This window comes from Ammospiza nelsoni, chromosome 6 (assembly GCF_027579445.1).
Source record: "Ammospiza nelsoni isolate bAmmNel1 chromosome 6, bAmmNel1.pri, whole genome shotgun sequence".
NCBI classification, from domain to species: Eukaryota; Metazoa; Chordata; class Aves; order Passeriformes; family Passerellidae; genus Ammospiza; species Ammospiza nelsoni.
Genome location: NC_080638.1, coordinates 37,591,842 through 37,615,991, shown reverse-complemented (window position 1 = coordinate 37,615,991; position 24,150 = coordinate 37,591,842). Strand labels below are relative to the sequence as shown.

At 34.4% G+C, this 24,150-nt stretch overlaps 1 protein-coding gene across 1 annotated transcript in view; it reads right to left on the bottom strand.

The window, feature by feature from the left end:
- Nucleotides 1-946: 946 nt before the first annotated feature.
- SCFD1 (sec1 family domain containing 1) overlaps nucleotides 947-24,150 on the bottom strand; it is a 50,772-nt gene continuing 27,568 nt past the window's right edge. The window contains exons 15-25 of the mRNA XM_059474428.1: nucleotides 22,273-22,369; nucleotides 18,959-19,029; nucleotides 17,969-18,048; nucleotides 17,364-17,426; nucleotides 16,330-16,405; nucleotides 14,109-14,162; nucleotides 9,705-9,757; nucleotides 7,181-7,214; nucleotides 5,909-5,974; nucleotides 3,214-3,282; nucleotides 947-2,285 (exon numbers count right to left, since the gene is read on the bottom strand). Of these exons, the coding sequence (XP_059330411.1) occupies nucleotides 2,262-2,285; nucleotides 3,214-3,282; nucleotides 5,909-5,974; nucleotides 7,181-7,214; nucleotides 9,705-9,757; nucleotides 14,109-14,162; nucleotides 16,330-16,405; nucleotides 17,364-17,426; nucleotides 17,969-18,048; nucleotides 18,959-19,029; nucleotides 22,273-22,369 (687 nt within the window). The 3' untranslated portion in view covers nucleotides 947-2,261. The remainder of the gene's footprint in view (nucleotides 2,286-3,213; nucleotides 3,283-5,908; nucleotides 5,975-7,180; nucleotides 7,215-9,704; nucleotides 9,758-14,108; nucleotides 14,163-16,329; nucleotides 16,406-17,363; nucleotides 17,427-17,968; nucleotides 18,049-18,958; nucleotides 19,030-22,272; nucleotides 22,370-24,150) is intronic.

Sequence of the window (24,150 nt, the reverse complement as noted above, 5' to 3'; positions counted from 1 at the left end):
TTAAAAGACTCACTGAGCCAGGCATAACCTTTCCTTTAAGCACAGGCCTTTTGAGGGACCTTTGAAGAGATGAAGGGCACTGTGACAGCTGTACATTGAAGCAGCTTACAAAGAGAGAGCTCATTTTTAACATTGTTTGCCTCTAAATAACCAGAGACTTTTTGTACCACTTTCCACATTCCCAGATCCAGAGGTGCTTGGGCAAAAGTGCCATGTAACAAAAACCTGCATGCCATAACTCGGGTTATGTTAGCAAGGAAGAAGCACGAGGCATGCATGCTGTTACAGGGACAGAGCAGTAGTGCACAGCTTAAAGTAACAGAGAGCTTCAGGACTACTACTACAACTCAACCAGAAAACTGTTTTGGAGATGAAGGAGAAGAAGGTTTGAAGTACAAAAAATGTATTTATTTTTTAAAACCTGAACCCCAAACTGACCAGAGCCTGCTGACACAGCAAACCCAAAGATCCAGTTATAAAGCTGGGCACGAATGAAACCTGTCTCCAGAGTCACTAAAGATGGAAAACAGATTTTTGAATGTAGCCAACAAAGTTCTTCTATCTTTACACAGTTTACTGCAAAAGCAAATTCTGTAAGCTGGGATTTAGGAGTGCTTCTCGTTCAAGTGAGCAGCGCCAAGATCTGGACAAAAACCAAGTGGCAGATTTCTCCTAAGCTGGTTGTCAGCTGCAAGGTTAAAACCCTCTGCACAGGAAGCACAGTTGAGGAGGGATCATTTCAAGCGCCTGGAACAAACTCCCACAAGAAGTGATAAACACTTTAAATGTAATTTTCTTTTCCTGACATACTTTGGCCTTGTTTTTGCTAACAAAAATAGCACATATATGTGTATATATATATACGGAATTAGAATAACAAACTGCATTTGATAGTGAGTCCTTGCTTATTGAAATCTGGGACAGTGTTCACATGCAACAACTACAATGAACACCATAGTAAATATATTTATTGACTCAGAAAAATTAGAAATTTATAGCAGTATTGTGGAGTAGATTACAAACAACACTTAGATAATTAAATAACATTATTACTTTTTGATAACATGGTCTAGACTAAGCATATTATTCTTGTGATACTTTTAAGGAATAGATCAACTGCATTTCTTGTACAGATGTTCTGAAAAGCAATCAAGTTGGGGAAAGGGCATCGTGTTTAGTGCAAAACTAACATTCAACATTGAAAAACAGTGCAAAAAGCACTACTGAAAAATTTACAGTAAGCCAGTAATTCTCACAGTTGGCTAATAAACCCACAAGAAATGTTTTCACATTTTGAGTGTGTTAGGCCTTGTTTTGAAGTCATATTATTGCTTCACAGTAGCTGTTTCCAGAGAGGAGGTTTCTAAAGACAGAGACCTCCACCCATAAAAAGAATTTGTTATGTTCTTTGATAAGTAATGATAATTCTCCAAAATTATCATTACCAGTTTCTTTAAACTACTAAACTGCCCCTACTTAATGGAATTGTTAAAAACGGTATTTTAAATATGTGCTGATACAAGTTAAGAGCTGTTTTGTGAGTATGACTTGGGTTCCTCCCAAACAAAACAGTCAAAGCAGTTACAATAAAAAGTGCAGAAGAAAATTTAAGATTTCAGTTTTAGTTTGAAACTGACTGTGTTGGCAAGCAATTTTCTCTTAACTTTTCTTTTAAAGTTAAATTTCTGTACTAGAAACTTGTACTGAAGGTATCTTCCAGTACATCTTTCGACCACAATGCAAAGACTGCACAAATCAAATGACTTTGCTAAAATAAAATGGTAAGAACTAGAAGTAGTTCTCTTACACTAAAGCTCTTTGTCTGTGGTCCTGAAAGGCAGTTCTGCTCTTCTGAATTTTGTTAAATACAGATATTCTGGCTTTCAAGAAGAACGTAACTCCTAAAGACAGACTTGACCTTTTCTTAGAGCTATTGCCCTGCTTACTGTATCAGAAACTTACATATAAGAACTTTAAAATGCCATACTTTTCAGCCAGTTCTGTCATATACCATAGCTAGTACTGCAATAAAAATGCAATAATAGTGAAACTGACCTCCACCAAAACCACAGTAGGTTTTAAGTTTTATTTCTGAAATGCTGATATACACCGTATTAATTACAGATTTTTTTTAAAAGTTATCATATTAATGAAATGGGTTAAAGTTTTAATATAATGACAAAAATAAAGATATGAAGATATCTGAATGTTGTAACAATTCTCTGTTGTCACATTTCCATCCAGGTAATGGTGTTTCAGTTTTATTTCTGGCCAAGTTGGGACAGCTAAACATGAAGAGAAAAAAGTTATTAGATTGCTAATCTTATTCTTTCAGTCAAACAAACATGCAGTTCATGCAGCAAATATTTCTGTCACATATGCTTTGTTTGTCTCTGAGAACCAAATGTCTTCTGGTGATAGACTATTTAATTCATAACCTCAGAGGAGAAGACCTGAGCTTCAAATTTTCATGAATGTATCTCATGAAGCAAAGGTACAGTGTACACAGTCAAGACAAAAAAAATGTTAATTAAGCTGAATGAGGAGGTAAAAGTCATCAAGTACTATTTGTCTCCTTCAAGTGCAACAAGAATAAATGTAGTTCTTTGAAATGTAGCTTTGAATAACAACTTATTCTCATTTTAGTAGGACATCAAACCATGGGAGGTGACAGCTACTGAAGGGCTGCTATTTGCTGACCACCATGAATAATTTTTATTTTGTATTCATACTGGAGTTCTATAGAGAAGTAATGATGTTTTTAACAGCAGAGTTTAGTACAGGTATGGACACCAAGCTCCCAGCAGGCCACTACTTTTATATATCTGTAGATGTTTATACACCAGGACAAAAGTGTAAACATCTTGTAACTTGAAAAAGCTGCAAGAAAACCCTAGAAAGAGATACGGTTTGTGAAAGTTCCAAGAACTGGCTCAATTTTTTTCCATAGGATTAAGACAATTATTACGAACTTGTTTACCTCCATTACCTGTGTGAACTCACATTGATAACAGGCCTTCAACAGCTAATTTAAAAAAATGACATCAAAACCCCACTTCAAGCGAATAAAAATAAAATAGGTAACATGCATTAATCTTTCACAGATTAATTTGAGGTTTTTTTTTGGTAAAAATCCATGGAGATGCAGAGTTATATAAATCAACTTACAGATAAAGAGTAATAAGTATTATAGAGGTTATCAAAGTTATCTACCTGTTTTATAAACTGTGTGGCATTAAAAAGTTCACTGCAGCCATACAGGACATGTTTGCCTTGTTTACCCTAAAAAAGAAAAGTCCATAGGAAATCAATTGTTTAACAGTGTAGTAGAGGATTAACAAGCAGTAGTTTTTAAAGCATCTACAAAGGGAAATTACAGGATCTACTAAATTCTTTTGCACACAACAGTATGCCAGCCTCCTCTTGGAGGCTCCCTATGCCTTGCAATTTTGATGACACATTTTCAGCATGTTGACTTGAACTTGGACAATACATTTATTTTAAGGCACAATCTACCTCAATGACAGCATAAATATTTGCTTTTTGACATAGTGAGATAATCTATTCTAGCACAGAACTATAAATAATTAGATTTGAAGGTTTCTCTTAATTCTTCCACAAAAAAATCCCGGAATGTCAAAGCTGAATGAACATTGCTTCCTGTTTCAGAAAGTTTTCAAATACTTTCTCTGTGCTTTCAGGAGCAAACTGGCAAAACAGATAGTGCTTAGAAAAATAAAGCCATGAATAAAATCTCTGTGGTATCTGCTTGCAAGAACGGAGCTGTTGATTTTTCTCTTTTTTATTCTGGAGGAAGACTCATTGAATTTGAGAATAATTAATAAGCTACATCTGTGGAAACAACAGATGCTGAAAGTCTACCACATGGAAAAGCAAATTTTGTTGGATAAGACTGTAAGTGTCACCTGGGAGAGGCACACAGGTTTCCAGGTGGTGGGAGGGAGAATAAAGGTTTTCATTAACCTTCCTTGTTTTTTCAAGAGCAAAGGGCTAAGTGGAATAAAGGTGAGGGAGTTCCCCCTTGGGAGGTCATCTCCCACTGCTCAAGTACACAGTCTGAGTGGAGGAACATACAGCAAACTTCAGCTGTGACATTGCAGTCACATCTGTGACAACCGTGATGAAAAACCTCTGTTCACAGGCTCCATAAGAATAAAGAGTATTTTCAACTTCCAGCTCTCCATAAGATCTAACATTATCATTTCCATAGTTTTCAGTTTCTTCTGTTTGACAAATGACCTCCTGTTTGCCCTCTTATTCCTGTCAAACTTCAGCTTCCTGACACTTTGTATGAAGTGCTGAGTGTTTAATCTGTCATCACACCAGTGCCCTGTATAGACACACACAGAGCAAACCTCAGCTCTGTCAGCATGCAGATACAATCAGGCAAGTGAACTACCTCTAGGGGATTCAGAAGATTTTTTTTTAATAGGAAGTAACACATAGTCATCCTCTTGGGCATCTTTTGGATTGATATAGTAGCTAAAGAGGCTTTGGGTAGACTAAGGAGCAAGCTAAACGTTTGCCAATACACTCTGCCACAGGCAGATGCTTCACTGAATTTGTTATTGAGGACAGTGATGAGTGCTAAGCCAAATGTAAATGATTTATTTTGTTTACATTTCTCTTCCTATCCTTTCCTCTATCTAGACCAGCTCTGTTTCAAAATGAATGCCTGTCAGAGGGAGAAACTCAGCACACACATTCTGACTTTGCATTCTTCAAAATTTACCTGGACATCAAACTCTCATGTGCTTTGTAGAATAACTGGTTTTCAATGACTAATGCTCCATATCTACTCTTATGTGTGAAAAGCCTCAATCCAGGCTACCAGAGGGCAGGACAACTGTACCACAACAAGGTTAAGATCAGGAAGAAAGAATGGTGTGCTGCTGCTATGAAATAATTTATTACCTTCTTCAGAATTTTACTAAGGTTACTTTGGCATTTTTTTTAATTCCTGGAAAGTGCTTGAATACAACTCCTGCCTCCCAGGAACTGCAATGATTTAGTTATTTTTCTCCATCCACTGATTTTTGGTATACATGTGTTCTGCTAGTCTGGCCAGTTGGAACCAGAGAAATTAAATTTGTTACACCAGCATTACATAGTTGATTATGTATTTTCTTACTTGAGCATACGACACCTTTTATGATTTCTACACAGAATTAAATGATGCAGTTTAACAAGAATGAGCTTCTACTAACTCAGTAGGGAAAACTTCTAACTGTGGGTATGTAATAAATGCTTAGATATTGGTGCCAATCTGATATTTGCTTTAACAGAGAGCACAGTATTTGCATTATGTTGGTTTCTGAAACAACATACTTTATGCACAACTAAGATTGTCATACAATAAAACGGTTTTATCTGCGGGCCTGGGCTTAAACTGACTCCATATTGCAAAACTGCATACAAAAAAGCACTAGGGTATCTCTTTTGCAAGATTTATGAAAACTAGAGAATTCTCAGCAGTTCCTTACTTTCAAGGTTATGATATGCTACAGCTGCTTTATTTAACACCAGCACATGAAAACTACTAACACAACTCTGAAACAGGTTAATTCAGTTTGCTACATTTGCTGACAGTTTTCAACCACGTTGGTGTGTATGAACACAAAATAAAAGAGAATGCAATTTATTTACTCAACTCCAAAGGGCAACATGAGCAAAATCTCAGAAACAGTAAGTCTTTGTTGGTCTAAATTAGTAACCCACAATTTCTACTGATTTCTTACATTCCTTTTTTCCCAGACTCTGTATAGAATAAGGATGTTAAGGCTAAATTCATAGACTTTGTCTTCTAAATACTAAATATTACAGAAAACATGCTCTATCTGGTTTCTATCAGTAAGTTAAGGACTACAACTGACAGAAGTACACATACCTTTATGTAGTCAATAAGATTTTGATATTCAATATAGTTGCCTCCTCCAACTACAAACACTATGGCCTAAAAGGCAACAGACATATTATTAGAGTATGCATTCAAATTCTTGACATTTCAGTAGTGATATACCAGATAATTAAACCTACAACAAAAATCATCACAATCACACTGTGGTCTTATATGAAACTGGATACAGAACCACTGCTTCCTATCTGAAAGAAGATATCTGAAGTTTTGGTAGGATGCAGAATAGCAAGCTGAGAGCCTTTAACATGTCACTCTCTTCTATTAAGACATACTCATACATATACAGTTTCAACATGTTCCTTTTTTTGTCCAGAGATGTCTCCAATGACCAGAGGAAGTGTTAAAGTCTTCATGGATGTTTATCTGGGCCATAAATAAAGTACTTCTATCATAAAGAAATACACTTTTTTATCATTTTTCCCTTCCCACCTACTATTGGTAATAATTTCTAATATTACAGGTAAAAGCCATCAGTATTTTCTGGGCAGTGTTTAAAGGAGAATTCATGTCTAGAAAAAGGAAACTCAACAGTTGTATTATTATAAACTTTATCTTATTACTGACATTTTTGGTATGACCATCTGTAGCCATATATATATATATATAGATATATATAGATATAGATATCTAGGATACCCCATGGTATTTCTTTTGTTCCTGAGGATAATTAGGATATTTCATGAGAAATACAAAACATTTGTATATTGCCAAGGTAAATACTTTGCTTATGAAACTTTGTAGTAATCAGGTAAGACTTTCTCTATTTGTAAATATTTAGAAAGAAAAATACTGAAAGTTACAGGCATTTGTATGAAATGGTAACGTTCATTATTTTGTTTTTTTTCCCCTTTAACTGCAGAGACTCAATACAGTAATTTACATCAATGCTGTTGTTTAAGGCTGGACAAAGGATGAAATCAAGAGAGCATTCTGAATCTGGTCTAAAAATGGTGGATTTAAATTGCTCACCCAATTATGATATTGGTAAATCCCTGTAACTACCTTCTGGAAAATTTTCTACTTTTTTTCTCCAGTATTAGTTAATACTTACATAGTCCTAGGAAGATGAAAAGCTTCAGAATAACAGCTAATTATAATTAATACCAGATATAATTAGTCTAAGTGCTTTTTTGCAAATAACACCTCTCATTTTCTTAATCAGGATCATCAAAGATGACAGCACTTCAGGATTTATTTATTTTTAACACATGAACATTGAAAAATAATTTCTACGTTACTTACCTCCTGGAATGGATTTTTATTTCTTGGAACTGAACTATAAAAAATACAGCACAGATTTCATTACACATTAATAGAAATATGCACAATAAGCATCATGTACCCATCATATGAATGGACTACCATATACTATTATACAAAAATGTAAGACAGAACAATAACCGCCTTTCCATTTGTTATGGAAAATCATTCATTCTACAGAACTGAATACATGAGAAAACAGGAATTTTACTTCATAATTTCTAATGTGCTGTTTGAATAATAAACTTTATGACAACAATTCTTCCACAGTTTAAAAGCTCTAACTACAGTGCTGTTAGCTAGGAGCAAATAAAATGAGTTAAAAGGTGATCAGCATTAGTAAAACTCAAGGCACCTAGAATTCCTACCTCCTGGAATCTTAGCTAGGTAAGGCAGTCAGTTTGCAGTGCCTGCATACACTTACTGATGCTTCCAAATCTCAAAACCAGCTATGCAGGATCAGAATGATAAAGGGAGGAAGAGGGAAATTACAAGTTTGGGTGGTACAGACTCCTCCACTTGAATACAAGGACAGGTAGCAGGTGGAGGGGGAGAAACCTCTTCTCCTGCATCACCTTGGAGCTTTAGGGGAAGGGGAAAGTGAAGAAAAAGCTGTGAAGGGTCAGTCTGCTCTCCTGCCCTTTGCCCACACACCACCACTGCCCTCCTGCCCTGTACTGGCCTGCAGCCCCAGGAAGTCAAATACATCTTATGTTCTAACATAGCTTAAAACCACTGCACATTCCCCTTCAAGTTACCTTTTCCTTTATTTCAAGACCTTTTCTCTGAGTGACCAAGAACAACTGAGTCAACACAGATTCCAGTGTATCAGAAAAATAGGTTTTAAAATGGAATGGCTGTCTCTAATGTGTTGCCTCGTCTGTCAGGAATACTACAGACTTCCCATAAGTAGAACTGTTACCCCAGTTCTCTCATTTTTTGAGTATGATACAACAAATCCACATACATCTTGTGTCATCCTTTCATAGGACAAAGCCTGTTTATACTTGAGGTAGGCTTTACACAGGACTGAAAGACACTGTTTTCCTAGGACTGAATAACAGCAATGCAGTTACTACTCTATTTAGAACAGAAAGTAAGTAGAAATGTCAATATTTCTTAAAATGAGAGATTAGAAAATAAAATCAGTAACTTTTAAATTAAATCCATTAATTATATTATTTTATATCACAATTCTGTCAAGAAAACTAACATATGTTTTTATTGTATACAAAATATTTGAAGGGAGAATTAGGCAAACTACTGCCTGAGTTCTGCTATCATGCCCAAGTATGATTTAAGGAACATAACTTGAGTTTACGTACAAATCCCAAACCAGAAATTAAAAGCTATTCCATGACGACTATTGTAGATACACAGAATGCCACATTTATGAACTGCTGTAAATGAATATTTCTACATTGTTTAAAGCAATGTAAGAACTATACAGAGGGCAGAAAATAGAAAAAACCCTTTGGCTTGAGTAAAACAAATCTTTGCACTTTTGCACAAAATCCACCAAAAACGCTATAAAAGCATCACTAATAAGTGACAGCTGAAATCAAAATGAAACATAATACAACAGTGCTTTTCTCTTTGATAATTTCAAAATTTGCTTATCTTTGAAATTTTATAATCTGTAATACTTTTCAATAAAACATAAAAATAATTTGACATTTACGTCCTTTTACTTTTCATGTTTCAAGAACAAAGTAGAGACAGAATTTTCATGCAAATAACTAAAACCAAGCCTGAATCTACTTTATCCACACTGATCCTGTAATAAAGTGGTGCAACCAAATGACATTATTGTTTTCCCACAGGTTCAATGACAGCTATTCTTAGAAAGAATATCAAAATTAGGTATCTTCTCTGTTGCCAGGATATTAGATTAGGTGAGACTATCAGACAATTATTAGTTAAAGATACAAAGCAAAAGTTAAGATTTATAAACTTCTGATGTAACTCCTCTTCCTCTCTTTTACTGGCAAAATAAACTATATCCAAGCCTCCCTTCATATACACATGAACATAAAATGTGCACCTACCTAAACAAAAATAAATGCAGTCAAATTTAATTTTTTTTTCGAACTTAGTAACAAATTACTAAAGAAGGGTTGTATTAAAATCAGAATTGTAACTGTTTAAAAAGTGACAAAGAAATTTTGGTGCACTATCCAATGACTATTTAACAGTGAAAACTCACAAAGTTTCTAAGAAACCAAGCAGTACAACTGTGAAGAACCCCAACACTTATTATTGCTAAATATTAATGCACATTCCTGTGACTAATGTACACGTTAGCACTTATTTTTTAGATTTTTTTTTTGTGGTGTTATAAAAATTTATCTGATCGATCCAAGTTCCCACTTGTAAATTCCTTCAAGACCAACTGTCTTGACTTAGAATTAATGATCAAAATAATTACTTGTAGTCAGCAAGCAAAATAAAACAGATTTCTTAAGTTAGTCTTTTCATGGAGTAAAAGGAAAGGAGCAAAACTCACCTGTCACTGCCTCGCAGCATCTTGGGGTCAAAGTACCGGTAGTCATCTGTCTCCTATTAAAAAGTATGTTTTTATCTCAAAAGATTGGAATTTTGGCTAATGAATTTTTGCTTGTATCTATGACATTAAACATTGTTCAAACCAGTATCATTTCCCATCACATCATTCAACATTAATTGTGGCATCTACTAGTATTTAAAAAGTTTGTATATAACTGAACCACTACAGAATAAACAATAGTGAGAAGCTATGAAGGGTGCTATTGAGCTTTTTATTTCTGGTTCATCTAAAATTGACTATCACACACTTTCCAAAAAATACACTGGTTGCATAATGAATCCCAACAGAAAGACAGCATGCAGAAAGAAAAATTGTTACCAGCTTTAGAGGAACACTGATGGTTAGTAACAAACACGAACATTTTCCACGTTACGGAGATCTGCTATTGATTTAACATTATAAAACAAAACATTTCTGTGGCAATGAGTGCTAAGGACAAGACAGATCAAAATCTGCTACTGGTATGTAACTTATCCTTCTCATGCCATGATTTATGACTACTATTAAACCAAAATTAAGCTCTTGAAGAAGAAATGAGTTCCACAAAATTTGAAAAGTTTGACTCTCTAAACTACAGAAAAAAATTTTCTTCACACAGAACACTGAGGCACTTCCAATATTTTTATTGGCAACAAGTAGGATTTTTGCCAATTATTATGGATGAAAAACAGGACTTCTTAGTAACTCCTTCTGACAACTTCTTGGCTTTCTCCTGTTTCTATACTACATTTTCATCCAGGTACTGTTAAGTTTAGTTTGTTGATAAACTGCATGCAGAACTACAGTTTATCTGTGGGCTTACATGCAAAAACCTCTGAATTCTGCTGATTCTGTAGAGCAGAAAAAATACTTCTTGAGTAGTACACAAATTATCTGAGGAATTTACTAGAACTCACATAGCATAACTACCTCTAATATTAAAAAGTATTTAATATACATGCGGTGGTTACACACACACACAAAATAAATCTATTTGATATTACAAACTTTTATATGATTATATAAAATAATCCTGCAGCTTAGCTTTTAAAAAGAAAATAATTTAGATCTAATTTCCCACTGAATCTCTGTAAAATGCTTTTATATGCTCCACTGGGAATTTCAACTGCTGGAGTCTGCCAGCATTGATGATTTTGCAGCTTCATACCTAAAGGTGGTATAGTGACTCACGGGTAAAGAGAGCTGGGAATGGACAGATATTGATAGACTAAAACTGAGAGGTATTTGAGAAACTTTTACCTGGGATAAAGAGTTTAACTTTCTCTGCTTATTAGAGGGAATTACAGATTAATGACAAAACTAAAAATCAGAGTTAATAAACATATTACAAACATTTACTCCTGAATGTTTTACTGCTGTGTTTTTTCACTGTGGGCTTGTGTAAGTAGACACACAGAGAATGGTAAAGCAGTAGAAATGTGATAATCTAGGGATTTTCCATTGTTGCTGTTTAAATACATTGTTCCTGCTGAAATCAGTGCTGAGGGTTCAGGGAAAAGAAAGCATAGTCGATTTTATTTTCTTTAACATATAGCAAGTCTGCCAAGAAAAACAAGTGTATACCACTTTCCTTACATACAACTGAATTTGTGACTTCCCTAAGCAATTCCAGAAGAAAATAAATAGATCTGAATGTATAAACTTAGTTTTCAATATTTCAAATAAAATGGAAAAAGATCCATGGAAATGTCTTTGACTTGCAGTCTGTATTTTTTTTCTGCAGAATCTAACAGGACCAATTTGGATTAGAATTTTTCTTTGTAATGCATGAAAGGTATATCCTAAGTCTGAAAGGTAGCATATCTGCTGAAAGGGACAGTATTAACCAAAATACAGTTTCATTAATATATACCACAAATAAGATCTATCTACTTAAGTCAATACAAATGTACACACTGTATTGACAGAGACTTAACAACTTTGTAAAGGTTCACTTTTCAAATATTTTCCCCACTCAATAATCAAATAATTTTCCAGAAGATCCTTAGAAGGATCTCCATAACTCTATAGTAAATCATGGTAAATTTCACAGATATGAATTAAAAGTTGTGTATACTTTTGTTTGTTAATGAAGATTCAATGTTTTAATCAACCTCTATTTCAAGCAACTATGTTTTAGTTTTACGAACACAATATTCCTTTATTAAAATAGGACCTTAAAAGACATGGCCTAAAAGTGTGCTTTTAACAATAAATATTATTATTTAAAATACTCACAAGTAACTGATTACTTTTAAGGTCATCAAGGAATGTTTCTGAATATGTTTTTCAAGAAAAGGTGCAGCTATAGTTAAACAATTTAGAAAAATTTAAAAAGTTACAAGATAGTAACTTAGATCTTATGGCCCATAAAATCTGTTCTAGCTGTTCTTGCTTCTGAAAAACTTGAAAAGCGTGGGAGGCACGGACTTATTTGTCCTTGCCAGAGAGACAAAAGAAACAGCAGAGACAAGCAACACACAAAGTGATTTACAGACAACCCCACAGAGTTTTGCACAGGATATCATTCTAAATAGGATGAAGATTTCAACTGACAAAAATATATACTGAACGTTTGTGGTACAACTTGTATGCACATTTCATATATTTCCTTTATTGTTGCAGTTAATATCTAGAAAATAAATTATTTACATTCATTGTATATAATCACTTTACTTCTCAATAATCTGCTTTAATTTTGCATTACACCTTTTATCAGTATGTACATTTCATATATGGATTACTGTGGTTAATACGATTTCTTCAATTATAAAGGAGACTTTTTTCTGTGTTGTAAAAAAATAAAATCTTGAACTTTTTTCCTTTCCCTTTGTGTTTTGCCTGCAGTGCAATACTTTTCTATTCTGGGAAATAGAAAATGATCCCACACATCAGAAGATGAACAGAAGCCACAATGGTGTATTTCCACACATTGACCTTTTCCAGATACAATTTCACTTCTGTTGATAGTACAGCAAGTCTAAACACATTCCACAATGACTCTCTGGCTTGCTTCCTTGAGCTGAAACTTACTCCAAACTTGCTGTCAGTTTTCCTGCAGGTTAGGAGAATCAGCCTTTAGGGATTGCCTGGTCTCCTGACTGGAAAAGTGGGACTCCCTGTTTTGTGCCATGAGTATCAGTGTCTGCCATGGCAGTGGAGCAGGAAGCTGCTGACTGACAGATTGGCCCAAATGCTGATATTTAAATGAGAAGATCTAAATTATCAAAGTGCTGGTAGCTGTTTTCTACTAAGTAAATGTGAAAAAATCAAGTCAGAAAAGAAACCTCATATGACTTGTAAACTTTTCTCAATCAACTCCTAAACTTGTAGCCTAAAGAAGCTAGTGTTTATTTAAAAAAAAAATTGGTTTAATTTTTCACCTTCTTGTAAGTTCTCTATAGTTTAAATTTCAGCTTTCTATGGTAAGTGTTCTGGGTGACCTCTGCTGGTTGACTAAATGAAGTTAGCCCTGTACATCCTTTCCAAGTCTTTCAAACAGGAACAACAACCCACTAACTCTGGAAACAGTGTCAGTTCCTTTCTTTGTTAAGAGAAAGCAAATTATCTTAGATTAGCTAAGAATCACAACATATATCATCTATGAAGTACAGTTTAAGAAAAGAAAGGATTATTTGCACGTTGATAATTTTCATATTTTACCATTATTTTTCTCTCTGTACATACGATTAATACATGCAGGTGAAAGTGGACTAAGAAGAATGTTTTGAATCTACTAACCAGGCCTACTTTTAGTTGTAAGTTCTAGCAAATGCCTTGACTGCGTAGCTAACACACAAGCAATTAAAAGATTTTTAACATTTAAATTTAAAATATCTGAGTAAATTTCCACAGAAACAAGGCAAGAAGAGGAATTTGCTGACAAAAATGACCTCTGCTTGTAAGAAGAATGACTGAATCAGTAGTAAAATATTTTCCTCTACATAGCAAAGTTTAAAGATGTGGGAGATGTAATTTTCCCTAATACAACTCTCTCTAAATATTTCACTTCTGAAATTGTGCTCTTTTAACAAACAAACACTTTGATGCAAAGAAAATTTTAGTCTACGCTTAATGTAGAAATTTAGGAGCAACAGAAGCTTAGTACAACACAAGTGTAATAGAAGCTCAGAATAGGAAAAATCTAAAAAATATTAGTTCCAATAAGACACGGTAAATTGCCATTGTTTAGACGACTAAAATGAAAGAGGTCTTACTAAATAGTTATGAAAATGGTGCTATTCTTGAAATACAGCATGATTGGATTTTTCTACCATGAAAAAAATTAGCCTTAGCATATGACATATCACAGCCTCAAGATTTCATTTGCTCCACCTCTCTCTGTATGAAGGCAATTGTACTCACAGGGTTTGACTTCATCTCCATAAGGTTGTCCAAAATACGTGTGACTGGCAGATTCTGTAAAACATAATGTGAAACTGATGGAATGCTGAAAAGCTTACTAAGAACTACTCCCAGGCACATCATTACTTATGGAAGAGTTTACAGAGCATCTGAAATACTATTTTAAACAGTTTCCTCTTATGCTTTGTTAAGGTTAAGCTTATTTATTATCACCTAATTTACTTTTCTGTAAAAGCATGCAAACATCTGAGGTGCATATAGCTGGGGGATAAAGATAAGACATAAAGGGCAAAAAAGGTGTGAAGATAGGAACACAGCTGTATTTAGGTATTACCAACACATGCAGATGTGATCAAATATGAATTCTTATTAAAAAATACGTTGCAGTTAAGGAAAGAATTTTAAAGCTGATGCTGATAATTGTGTGATTCTAAAAAAGAACTAATGTTGTCAAAGAAATGGGTAAAAAAAGCAACCCTGGCAACAAATTTTTGGATGACCTGCAAAGGAATAAACTGAGGTGAAATTCAAGATTACTGTTCCTTGTTTAACACAGGAAATGTCAGCTGGAAAAAAGATCGGAATATTAAGGAGTTAAACTACTTCAGTTATAATAAACTGAGGGTGAGTTTACATAGCAACAAGATTGGAAATGAGTCTTGTTGACAGAATGTATCAAAAGAGGACATTCCAAAGGATGAGCTACATATTACACTGGAAAATTGATGTGAATCCCTGAATTACTGAAGGAAAAATAAAAAGTTTAACTTTAACAGAAATACCACAGACCTACATTAGCCTTACAAATATGAGGAAGAAAGGCTTCTCATCTTGCTAGCCTAAAATACCTGGAGAAGAAATTAAAAGCCAGAAAGGCACATCCTGAAAACAAAGCAAATTGGCTTTTTGCTCCCTCAGAAGGCAAAACAAGGCAAGCCATTTTGTACAGAATAATATTAACTCTTTAAAGCCACACATTTAAAGAAATTACAAAATGTTTACTGCAAGGAGAGGAGGAAGTCTCCTGGAGACTATGCTTGTTTTCTATTATTATAAGTAACGGTTTATCTGAAGAATTCTCTATAAAATATAACACACAGGCAAGCTGCATATTTAAATTTTCCTCAATCATATATCATGATATACCACTCAGTTGTAACTCTGCAATGCAGCTTATCATTCTAGTCATAATGAAATTCCTGCAGAATTAGCTTCATTAACTGCCCTACAAACCTGAGACCCCAATTTTAAACTTTTCTGTGATAGCTGATACCTTTCATGTATAAATTATGTGTATAACAGGCTGAATAAACAAACAATGACAATGACATGATTAAGTAGGTCAAAAGGATAAACCTTTAGTTAAGATTTCATTTTATTTAGTTCTAATACGTTGTATTTCTAATTTGAATTCTGACTCTTCAACTGAATTATAATATGATGAATGATCTTTTTTTTCAGAAATCTTGATGTGAAAATACTAGAGAATTAAGATTTTAAACCGTAAACAAATATTTATTTATTGCCATCTGATGAAATTACATAGTGGGAAAATAATGTATCCTCTGTAGAGAAGGAGGTTTCTGGGAACCACAATTCAACATTCCAGCTTATTTTTTTTTGTGCTGTTGTTGTTGTTTGTTTTCTTTGGGAGGATGTATATTTCATGCAAGTTATGCTCAGAAATATTTTACAAAGTTAAGTGAATATTTGAAGGTGGTCATGTCATTATAAACATATTTGTATTTTCATGCACATTACAAGATTATAGTTGCTGTACATGACACTCACATGGGAAAAAAGAAATGCTTTGAATTGTAAGTAAACAGAGAACTAACACTTTCAGCCTTTTAATCACTCTGAAATAGATTAACTTAATGCATGTAATTCTAAGTAAAGATACAGATAGTTATATTTTTTTGTTTATGAAGGGCTAGTCTACTTTGAGTATTCCACAGCTGATTTTTTTTATAATGCTGAAATCAGTCTTAATTGCTACAAAGAGGTCTTCAAAGAAAATGTGAATCATTCCTTTCTTATTTGAAATCTGGAAGTTACAAAGTTATAAAGGAAGTTACAAGATCTATCCATAAGCAGAGATTTATGTTTACTTTTTTCACTGCACAATGAATTTTTATTAATATGACAAAGGTACTGAAATTTGTTTTTGCCAATGTTCACAGTACTCATGACAGACTTTCTAATTACTTTTTAAACTTACTTGTTGCTTCAGTACCAAGTTCTTCACTCCTTCCATTACAAACTGTGATCCTGTATTCATAACACGTGAAAACAGACTGAAAAAACAAAATGAAGATGATTTATGAGTTCTTTTTAATTTGTATACTTAAGCTTTATACTGACATACAATTCCCAATGAAATCAATAGGACCTAATTACCAAATAATTCAGTTTGTCATAAAACATATTCTTCAAATCACATGGCAATCACATGTATGGGAATACACTTGTAATCTACCAGACAGATCCTCACCTATCAATGGGAGCTTTGGATTTAATCCACCGAACAGTTTATTCTACACCCAATGACCAGGCTTAACAGAGAGGCTGAGCGTGTTCAACAACCCAAAGAGCATTTTCCCAAGAGAAACAGCACCAGAATCCTCTCTAACCATACTATGCCAAGATTCCTTACAACACTGACAGGCCATTCCTGAAAGTAAAGCTGGTAATGAGGACTGAAATCCTCTGAAGAATGGGAAGATCCTACTCCTATATCCTTACTGCATATATGTAACTTCAGCACAGTAATTTTTTCCCTTGTGTCTTGAAATAAATAAATACACCTTTCAACAAGTCAGATACCCAGTCCAGGACATTCCAAAGTGTCCTTGCACCCCTGACAGTCTCCAAACCCAAGAGAGAAATGATTTTGAATATACAGGGCTGTTTTTATCTTCTGCCACTGACTACTTAGGGCTCAAAGTGATAGCTGTCACAGATCCAGTTCCTGCTGCTGAATTCCTCTCCTGTGAGAGTTCATTTAATGTGCAGGTGCAGAGAGCACTGTATTAAGACAGTTTGTGAATTTAGTCCCAGATCCTTTTATTTTCCTCTCTTCGTGTACTATGCTGTTAAGGGTAGATAAGTGCTTGTAATTGTCTGTAACTTAAAAATTTTACAAATAGGGAGATGTTTTGTTCTGGGCCTTGTAGAATGCTAACCACACTTTCAGCACTACTAAAATAGGATAAAAGAACCCAAAGGCTTACAAAAAATTAATCAAAAGCATACCCCAAAGGTTTAGGTGTAGCGTTTCCATAGCTGGTTGGAGCTGAAGCCATCTTAGTGAAAGCTCTGTGAAAGCAGGGATAGAAATCAAATATTTATCTAAGGCACATACTTCTGTAGAATGTTCCACTCTAGTCATCTGAAAGTGAAAAAACTTCTGCATTTTGAACTCTTTCAGGAAGTTACTATTTATTGTATGCATCCCTCTTGCCTACAAATACAATAGGAATTAGATTCTATAGTTAAAGACAAGTATTTCATTTAAATACCATGTAAAACTACAATAACTGATATCCAACATGACTCCCTGGTAAGAACTAAAAAAACCTTTGAGGTCTGAACTAGCACAACTTTTCAATTAATTCACGAAGTTGTTTCTATCCTGGATCATTAAGGGCATGTCATGTTCTATAGTGTTCTGCCAGTACTGGTGCTTAGTTTTAAATTAAGATTTGCATGTATTACCAGAACAGTAACAGTAAAAACTTACACCAAATGAATATTTAAGGATAATTTACAATTTAAGAGAAATAACACATAATTCCTGAATACAATGCTAGGTTCTATATTAAGTTAGCCTCATACAGAAGAAAAAAGAATTTACTTACTTCCATTGTTTTATGTAGCTCAAAGGAGCGAGATTACAACCTGCATCCATCAATGCTTTTTTATACTGCTCCAAGTCAATCTGAAATCATAAAGTGGAGAATTACAAAAGGTTGAAGCTACTCTTAACTCCATGGACAAAGACAAGATATCCTTATCTAAATATTAAGTAAGTAGTGCAAAGTTATAGCATTGGCCCAACTTAAAAAGTAATTATGAATCTTAACCCCATTTCCTACCAAGTACGGAAATGCAACTTGAAATTAAATTTGCCATGAGCAGATCCCATTAAAATGAACAGTATTTGTGGAATTAAATCCTGTGCACTTTCAGATATGGAACAATATTTGTACTAGCACCAACAGAATGCTGGTTTCTATACAATGTCAAAACAGTAAAAAATAAACAAAGAGGAGCTAATATACATTAATACAAATACTTTTTATTTGCCTAACCAAAACATTTTTTGCATCAGATAATGTTTCTATAGTGTAAGAATTTTCCTTGAAATCAATCATCCTAAGTTCAAAAGAAATATGAAGAAATTGTTTCCTGAATTACTCAGATATTGGCAGATACATTTCTCCTTCATTCTCCTGCTAGTCAACTGACTCAATCATTCTTGAATGTATGAAGTGAAATGAGTCATATTTTTGTTTTGCTTTACCTACTTCTTTGAGTAGTGAAGCAGAGTAATAGAAAGCATGCTAAGATGTGTCTTGCAGTAACTCTGATCTAAATATATCACAATGTAATATTCCTTCTTACCAGTCATTCATATTCTTTGTAATGGTGGCTAAAGCTTTGTGAGCAGATTTCCTGGCAATAAGACAAAATTTACTTTGTCTTATTATTTTTGTCTTATTAAAGTTTTAGAATTTCCTGAGCATTTCATACTTCCTTTGCAAAGACACAGAAATATCTGCTTAGTGCTGAAATGAAAATCCTTTGTGGTAGAATCTGGTGTTGGAAGCTGTAAAGAACATAGGTACCTCTGAAGGTGCCTGAGCTGAGCTTATGTAATAGATGAGAAATAATCGCATTTTGTCTTCAGGAGTTCCTGCTGCAGAAAGAAAGAAAAAAAAACCAATTATAAACTACAATTGTAACTATGCTACTACATTAACTGCTCTTCAGCAGCCATACATATGTATATGACAATAAATGTTATTGATAACCATGTGTATAATGGCAGACAATTTTATTAAAAGTTGGGTTAGATGTGCTTATTCTTTCTGCAAGTTTTACACTTCCCCCTTTTGTCTGTAGTAAATATTATTCTTCAAATAACATACTAAATAAATTGTGTAGAGAAATTATGACTTATTTTATGTGGAGATTGCAAATGTTATCAGAAGTAGGTCCATGAAAAAGCAGACTAAAGAAAATTCATAGAAGTAAAAGCCACAGCATATTAGCTTTTAGCTTTACAACTTGCTTACACAGCTCTATGGTTCACTGTACTGAAATACCTGAGGACTGCAAAAGCACTTTTATGAACTTCTGGTCAGGAAAAAAACCCTGAACTTCCAACTTGCCTTCAGAAAGGATTTGACCTTCTAAATCCTCTTTTGTTGGAGAAAAACACTTCCCATTCTTGGGAAGCATTATTCATATAAAATCAAAATTCATCTCTAGAGATCAAAAGGTTGATGTAGCCATTACTAAGACTATAAATTATTACATCAGATTTTGAAGACTATATTTTTTATTTTTCTAGATGAGAATCACTGTGAGTGAAAACAATAGTTTCAAATGAAGTTTTCAGAAGAACAACTTCTCAAAACAAACATTTCAAATTAAAATTCATTATAAAAGCCTGATACTTTCAGTACAATATTTTAGAAGACTGCACTTTCTTGTACTTGTGGGTAAGAAAATGACTTTTTTTCCTGTTTTTCTTTTTCTGTATTGTTTGTTTTGGGCTGTTTTCCCCTACTATGGAATGTGGATTATGTCAGCAGGAGACCATCTGACCTAATCTGCAACTTTTATTTATAAGTGAGCATATATTTAGTCTGGCAGAAGTTAAGAGTAAGCACTGTCATAATGAGCATTTATGACTTGGTACAATCTTCTCAAAGTAGGTTTTACTAACCTTTACCAAATACCATAAGTTAGAAGACCAAGAACTGAAGAAACTTTGTATTATCAATACCAGAAGCCAGCTTTCAAGGTACAGATCCACCTGGAATTCACTTGGGCAAAAAAAGCTGTGATAAACAGCTGTAAGACTCAGGTCAATTGCCTGTCAAATATTCACTACTTTTTTCTAGACTACGATCTGTGACAACACAGAGAGGCAAACTGCTCAACATTCTGAAGAAAACCTAACTTGGCACAACTAGAATGGACCACTTTTATACTCAGTTGAAAAATCTGCAGGCAGCCCCTGGCTTCCATTTTATCCCTACTCCAGGGTATGGTAATACCCACTAAAGTGGGAGGCAGCTGATAAGAGCCAACAGAGTGGTAGATGAGCACAACACAGTAACAAATGGAGGCTGAGGCCTGCAGCTGTTAAGTGCTCACATCTAGAGTGCTTTCATCAAGAGCTCTGCAGATCCCATTGTCCACAAGACAAATATCCCCACACATTATGCCAATAAATAATCCACCAGAAGCACAGGAAGACTTGATGTATTATTCCTTAAAAATGTTTTTTGATGGTATTTCTCAGTGAATCACACAATATGAGGCTGGACAGTTTAACAAGACAGCATGCCTGGAAATAATCACCATGGTTTAACTCAAATCTTTTTCTTACATAAACTTAAACCTAGACAATGAATATAAAATGCCAACATAATACTGTGAAAACCTAGTTTATGAATATTTAGCTTATGAATAAAAACTCTAGCTTATGAATCTAATCTTTCTCTTGTATAAAACCCAGGAACCTTGCCAATAGGAATGTTGGTAAGATACATCAGGCTTGGAAAACAATTTGCTCTACACTGAACTCTAAAAAGGCATAAAAATGTGGATTCAAGTAAGAAGTAATTATATTGATGCTTAATAAAAGTACAGATTATACATATTCTTATTAGCTTCAAATAAAAAATGAATGTATGTACTGAATTACAGACTGATGTCTGACATTAGATTTTCTGAAAGCTTATTAGTTTCTAGACTTGACCTATTATGAGATCTTTGAAATTTTAGCTCAGATTTCTACCAACTGCGCACTATTTCTCCTACTGCCCTTTGATTATACAGCATGGACACTATTAAAAGATTTTTACAGATTGTCAGCAGGATGTATATATACTCTTTCTACATATATGAATCATTATACAAACTCCAAGCAGGCATTAAGCTCAGTATATAGCTGTAAGTCTACACACATAATCATGCAGTAACAAAACGTTTTCTTGAAAAGCACACTGGAAAAAAAGCAGGAACCCTGGGTCTCTAAATGCTTGAGGTTTGCCAACATAATTGCCAGTTTGCAGACAAGTCAGAGATCCTAATTTAAGTTTTACAATTTTGCTCTGCACGTTATTTTCTTCCAGCCAGCTGGTATCATACTGAAATCTGTCAGAGTGTTTTGACACACATCAGGCTGTGACAGATTGGAAGAAGAATTGATGCTGAAATAGTACAAAAAGCTGAGAAGTCATTTGGGTCAGCCTTTCAGAGGAAGACCCCCAGTGACTCCTGCTAACAGAGAACCCGAGCACCCCTGGGGTGCAACGCTCTGATGTGTCTGACCCCTCTCTGACACAGAAGCTGGGATGCACTGCTCGTGCTCTTACATGGTCAAAACAGACATGGCACAGCTGAATAAACACATGCAAAGCTTCAGGTGAGTCCAGTGAACTGGCCAATTTACATCTTGTGTCTCCTCTCTCCACCTGTCCCATTCATCTCTTTCCTCACACAAGCAGGAGCTACCTACATTACAGTCCCTTGATCTGGTCAAATTCTATGATGTTTTCATTGTGCTCATGAGGTGTGTATATGTTATAAAACATGCAGGAGGATTTCAAAGAATTACTATTGTTCACAGAATGCCATGCTGGACTACTAAATGCTGCAAAAGCACAAAAAATAAAATATATTGACCTTCAAAAATAAGTGGTTAGGATAGGATTTTAGTAGAGCTGCAGAAGTAGCTAATATTTTTGGATATTACTCAACTGAAGCATTAAACTCTCTAGACTGCTACTGAAAATCAATCAAAAGCTGCTTTTGTTACAAATCTTGCACAGGTTGCTCTTTACCAACCCTGAAATCCAAGCAGGTATAGATTTATTGGATAGCTTAACAAATTTTATACCAAGTTCAGATTTAAAGTACTCACCATCTGGGTCAGAAATCATGTCCAGAAGAGATTTATCCAGAGTGGATTTGCTCATTATTTTTTCCTCATATTCAAAATACACATCCAGCTTTCGACTCTGTTTAAGAGTAAGTGTTAGGGTTAACATCTTAAAATTGTGAAAGAATATTTATTGTCTCTTTTAAGAAGGATGCAGTTTAAGTTAAAAATACAGTTTTAAAAATTTTATTTTTAAATACATTATCAGTGAAAGTAACTAATGCTTGTATTATAATATGTTTTTATTAACTCTCAGAAAGTTGATGTGTATTTAATTATCATATTAAAAAGTGAAAAAGCAAGTTAAGCAAGGGGTGTCTGCTGTGAATATTGAACTGGAAGAGAAGCTTTGTTTTCAACTATGGCTTTGCCACAGCTGAAAACTACATGCCATCATACACATTGCTATGTTGTAAAAGGAAAAAATAATGGTCAAGTGAATATTATGTCCAGTTTATTCTGAACCTCCAGGCTCCCAGACCACAAGACAATTATTCAATGCAGATAAATATGGGAAATTCCTTTATACATTAAGGCATCATCCTGAAGAAACGTTGGCAGCTGCCAGCTTGGGCTGGTACAGAAATTCTACCTCAGATCAAAGGCTTGCCATAATTCACTCACACCAAAGATGGAGAAGTTTATAATTAGATTATCTTGTTGACACTGGAAAAGAAGTCTCTCATTATACAATGACACATCTAGACATTGTGAAAATCCTTTTTGGGGAGGATGGCACAGGGACTACACAAAATTATTGAGGCAAAAGCTTTATGGAAGACATCACATGGCCATGCAAGTAATGACTGCATTGCAGCAAATCTGCACAAAAAGACAAGCTTTGCACTTATTGATCATGATCTTACAAGCTAAAAATAGAAAAATGCACTCCAGAACTTATTTTAAAACATTCCTTTACAATGCAGATCATTATCTGTGTTTGAACATTAAAATGTAGCATCACAACCAATGTTAGAGCTACTCAGCTTACAAAACCTTAGTATCTGGTAACTAACTAAATCCTGATGTTTGAACACATTCAGCCATGTATTGGCTCCAACAGGAGATTGGCAGAGTGGATCTCCATCTTGCTGCTTTGGAAGTGTGTCAGGTCCACACCATTGCTGCTGTGAGACTGAAATGATATTGCCAGAGAGAGCAAGAGTCACCTTGCTTTTCTTGGATTAAATGATTTGAGAAATTTTGACTGATAATGCCAAAGCATTTAAAACTGCTATGGCATATTTTATTCAGTGCAGTAGTAGTTCTAATGACAGGACATAAAAACTTTAGAAGTCTGGTTTTCACATATTTCTGAATTCTACTAAAATTATTCCTGAGATCACAAATAAGAAATTATTTCAAAAAAGTTATTTTACCACCTCTCTAAAGAAAAAAAGGTATTTTTCTAGTGTAAGGCTATCAGGATATTTCACCTTCTGAGTACTGTAAGTTCCTCAAAAAAAGAGCTAGAGAAGAGAAAGCAAAGTAAAAAAGATATGAATTACAAGAATATTTTTATATTGAAAGCATATGGTGATTAGCTTATGATGCAGGCAGCTATACAAAGCTTCAATTTCTCAGTTGCCACTTACTGAACTCCTAGAGAAGAGCATTTACTTGCAAAGCAACAACTTAATTTTAAGTTTTTGTGGATGCTTGCAATTATAGCTTATAAAGTAAATTACCATGAAGAGCACTCAGAGATGACCCCTGCTACTTTTAGGGGCAGAAGAATGTCTTCTATGACTATGACTACATAGAAGATGCATGAAATGAGGAAAAAAAAAAAGAACTAGAGCTTCTTTCAAGCTATATTTACCTTGAGTTTATGTTAAAAGAGCAGTATGAAGTCTGACT